General features: G+C 41.7%; 1 protein-coding gene across 1 annotated transcript; it reads left to right on the top strand.

Moving 5' to 3' along the window:
* Nucleotides 1–1330: 1330 nt before the first annotated feature.
* Nucleotides 1331–4362, top strand: LOC4345413 (uncharacterized). The gene is made up of 3 exons (XM_015793921.3): nucleotides 1331–1859; nucleotides 2017–2402; nucleotides 3692–4362. The coding sequence occupies exons 1-3, from the start codon at nucleotides 1692–1694 to the stop codon at nucleotides 4179–4181; spliced, it is 1044 nt and encodes a 347-aa protein (XP_015649407.1). The 5' UTR covers nucleotides 1331–1691; the 3' UTR covers nucleotides 4182–4362.
* The last annotated feature ends 331 nt before the right edge of the window (nucleotides 4363–4693 follow it).

The following is a 4693-nucleotide window of genomic DNA, read 5'->3' as shown; positions in this document are numbered from 1 at the left end:
CTCTGCAACTATACTCTTATACACCCCGCCCGCTGCTTCTCCTTTTTATTGTCATTGAGATTTTAAAAATTGAATATGATTATCAATGGGGTTTGTTTTTTTTTACTTTCTAGAAGTCCCGGGAACCGCCTTATACGTTTGCTTCACGGCCTGCCTGACGTCCGTCCTTTTAATCGTCATTAGGATTATATTTGGTGTTTTATTAACAATTTTTATATCTCGTATCAACCGCCACCACTCTACTTCTTTATAGGCATGTTACGTAATTTATCTCGTCATGTGTTTTAGATGGTCTTTTCTTTCAATAATCTTTATTTTTATCACAAATTTTAGGTATTTATAAATTGTATTCCTAATTGAAATCTTATTTTTCTTTTTCTAATTTCACAATTTTTTTTTAAAAAATTAGTTAATATCGTATTGTGTTATTTTAATGTTTTTATGTTCTATTTTCAATTTTAGTTGTTTCAAAATTGTATTCCTACTTGAACCCTCTTTTAGTTTTCTAATTTTAGATATTATTTTATTTTTATTCTAAATTTTAATTAATTTAGTATTGGGTTCTTATATGGATTCTTCTTTCAATATTGCTTATTTTTAATTCTGAATTTCAGCTAATTTTAAATTGTATTCCTACTTGAACTCTTATTTTATTTTCTTTTGCTAATTTCGGATTATTTATTTTTATTCCAAATTTTAATTAATCTCGTATTGGGTTCTTATATGAACTTTTCTTTTAATATTCCTTATTTTTAATTCCGAATTTCAGCTATTTTTAAATTGTATTCCTACTTGGACTCTCATTTCCTTTTCTAATTTTGGATTTTATTTTATTTTTATTTCAATTTTTGATTAATCTCGTATTGGGTTCTTATATGAAAACTTATTTCAATATTCCTTATTTTAATTCCGAATTTCAGCTATTTTTAAATTGTATTTCTACTTAGACTCTCCTTTTCTTTTCTAATTTTGGATTTTATTTTATTTTTATTTCGAATTTTTATAGATAGATATATAGCCCTAACTCAAATTTATTATACAATTAGCATTTTCTAATGATGCGGATTCATTTTATATTTCGCAGGATCTTAAATTGTTAGGCACGGCCCCTCGTAACAACAATCTCGAAAACCTATGCTTTGTGAATGAGGTCAAAAGTGACAATGCTTTTACCGAGTCATATGGCCCAAGCCGTCTAATTAACCATGCGGAAGAAATTAAAATGGGAACAACTCTCATGCATGCTAAATAAAGAACAGAGCAACCCAGCAAACTTTTGCTGTCAAATGCCATTGTTATCTTGCCTCGATCGAGAAAGATCATCATATTGTGCAATTAACCAATCACCACCTAATTAATTACCTTCTTCAACCTCGGTATCCTCTAATCTCACCGATCAAATGTTGTGCACTTTCAAGCTCAGGAGCCTCCTCTTCCTCTGCACATTTCTCACGGGAGCGTTGCTCTGGTTCATCTCCCATTTCCTCTGGTGATCCATCAATCCATTTTATCCGCCATTGATCCGATCCGATTCGATCAAACCCATGTGTATCTAGAAATCTAGAGAGAGAGAGAGAGAGAGGCATCGATCGATCGATCGATCGAAGGATGGTTGGTTCTTGTCATGCATCTTCACCATTGCCGGATCTGCCGGGGAGGAAGAAGAAGAAGTGCTGTTGCTGCCCAGGATTATGAGATCGATGGACTACTACGAGATCCTCCATGTCGACCGGAGCGCCACCGACGACGACATCCGCCGCGCCTACCGCCGCCTCGCCATGCGGTGGCACCCCGACAAGAACCACACCGGCAAGAAGGACGCCGAGGCCAAGTTCAAAGACATCACCGAAGCCTACAACGTATGTCAGATCGATCGATCGATCGATCGGTTATTTGTTCTTGCGAATTAATCTCCTCGATCTTGCCATGCATACGTGCACGGTTTCGGGTTTTGATCGTATATATGATTCTTTTTTGACGAATTCGATGTGTGGTGATCAATGGATGGATGGTCAGGTGCTCAGCGACGCCGGGAAGAGGGCGCTGTACGACCAGTACGGGGAGGAGGGGCTCAGGGCCGGTGGCGCGCCGCCGCAGCCCGGCGGCGGCGGCGGCGGCGCTGACGACATCTTCGCCGAGTTCTTCGGGAGCACGCCGTTCACGTACTGCAACACGGGCGCCGGCACCACGGCGCGCGCCAAGCAGCAGGCGGCCTGGGACGCCGGTGGCGGCGGCGCGTACTTTGGAAGAGGCGGGTTCGCCCGTGACCACGGCGGCGGTGGCGCGGCGGCGTCGCCCCAGCCGCCGCCGGTGGAGAGCAAGCTGGCGTGCACCCTGGAGGAGCTCTACGTCGGCGTCACCAAGAACATGAAGATCTCCCGCAACGTCGTCGATGCTAGCGGGTAATTATAAAAATGATTTTTTTTTAATCTTGGTTCCAAATTTGTGCAGTAATTTTTTTATTACATGACAAAGACATATCCAACATGACACTCGCACACCAACAAATACGCACCTCAAAGAGAAAGAAACTAGTGGCACATCATATCTCACTGAATTCTGCTCCATCCATTAATATTATAAGTCATTTTATTTTTTTTTCTAGCTAAGTTTGAGCAAGTTTATGGAAAAATATATTAACACTTTCAACACAAAACAAATATATAATCAATAGATATTCCATGTAAGATCTTATTAAACTACTTTGGTATTTTAGATCTTGCTAAATTTTTCTATAAACTTGAACAAACTTGACTAATAAAAAAGTCAAACAATTTATAATATGAAATGGAAGGAGTATTGAAACTTGCATGCGAGAAGGCTAAGGGGTGAACGATCACTGGCAGCGATCAGCTGATCCCCCCCCTCCCCACCCCCTTCCTCCACGTGGTTTTTTTTTTTTTTTGCACCGTATTACTTTCCTATTTTAGTAAATTTATGCATCCAAAGTTTGTACATCTCAAGTTTACGCATCTAAATTTGAAACCAAAAGTTTATAAGTCAAAAGTTTATATATCCGATTCAAATTTGAATTTGAATTCAAATATTTTTATATATAGTGTATTTCTATACATCTAAAGTTTATACACCTAAATTTTATAGACCCAAACTTTATAAGTCAAAAGTTTACATACCCGTTTCAAATTTGAATTTGAATTCAAATATTAGTTTATAGACCCAAAGTTTATTAGCCAAAAGTTTATATACCCATTTCAAATTTAAATTTGAATTCAAATATTAGTTCAAAGACCCAAAGTTTATAAGTCAAAAGTTTATATACCCGTTCAAATTTGAATTTGAATTCAAATATTAGTTTATATACCCAAAGTTTATAAGTCAAAAGTCAAAAGTTTACATACCTATTTCAAATTTGAATTTGAATTCAAATATTTTTTTATATATAGTATTTTAATACATAAATTTTTTTAACTTTATTTTTTTTAAAAAAAAATTTATGGTGTAGTAGGAAGAGAAGAAGGAGAGGAGTAGTGTATAGGGGGCTGGGGGTGATAGCTGTGGCTGATCACCTGCCCATTAGCCATGCCCACTTGTATGTGCGTGAAATTTATAGATATTCGATTTGAACATTATCGGCAGGTAGAGCGATGCACTCACAACTTCACCACCGTACCACCAGTTCTTTTCTAAATTTGTGCCGAATTTAAAACAGTTTGTAAATAATTTGGTACAGGAGAATGAAAACGGAGTCGGAGATTCTGTCGATCGAGGTGAAGCCGGGGTGGAAGAAGGGGACCAAGATCACGTTCCCGGGGAAGGGGAACCAGCAGTGGAGCCAGCTCCCCGCCGACCTGGTGTTCGTCGTCGACGAGAAGCCGCACGACGTGTACCGCCGCGACGGCAACGACCTGGTGGCGGAGGCCCGGGTCACGCTGGCCGACGCGCTGGGCGGCACGGTGGTCGTCCTCGCCACGCTCGACGGCCGCGAGCTGCTGGTGGAGGTGAGCGGCGGCGGTGTCGCCGCCGGCGACGAGGACGACGACGACGAGGACCCCGTGGTGTACCCCGGGTACGAGCTGGTGGTGCCGTCGGAGGGCATGCCAATCGCCCGCGAGCCCGGCCGCCACGGCAGCCTGAGGATCCGGTTCGACGTCGCGTTCCCGGAGCGGCTGACGCGGAGGCAGCGCGCGCAGATCAAGCGCATCCTCGACGCCGCCGGCTAGCAGCCGGCGGCTGGCGCGACGTGACGTGCTGTAGGCTGTAGCTAGGAGCAGGCGACTTGCTTTCTTGCTTAAGCACAGCTTAATTAGAGTTTGTAAACTACTAGTACTAACGTGGATGTGTGTACAACCTTGCGATAAAACATGATTTCGAAAAGGTTAACAAACACCTATTTGTCATGCACATCTATATTCGTAATTCTAAAATATGTTATACTGGAAATGCTTATCACCGAACGTTCGATATTGAGACAATATGTTGGACGACACGCAAAGTGGGACCAATTGTCCATTTAATTATTCAACCCATCTATTCTTAATCCTTATCCTCTTATCTTCTTCTCACTATTTCTTCACTGGTAGGAACACATGAGGCAAAGCTAGCCATCAAGGCTGGTGGCCACGACAGCAGTGGCGGCAAGGCGACATGGAGAAGAGATGGTGGAGCCATGGTCGCCGCCGGCGGGGCAACGGCAGCAGGGCAACGTGGAGAGAAAGAAAGTGATGGACGCCAG

The sequence above is a fragment of the Oryza sativa genome, chromosome 8, assembly GCF_034140825.1.
Source record: "Oryza sativa Japonica Group chromosome 8, ASM3414082v1".
Classification (NCBI taxonomy): Eukaryota; Viridiplantae; Streptophyta; class Magnoliopsida; order Poales; family Poaceae; genus Oryza; species Oryza sativa.
This window is presented reverse-complemented; position numbering and strand designations above follow the sequence as displayed.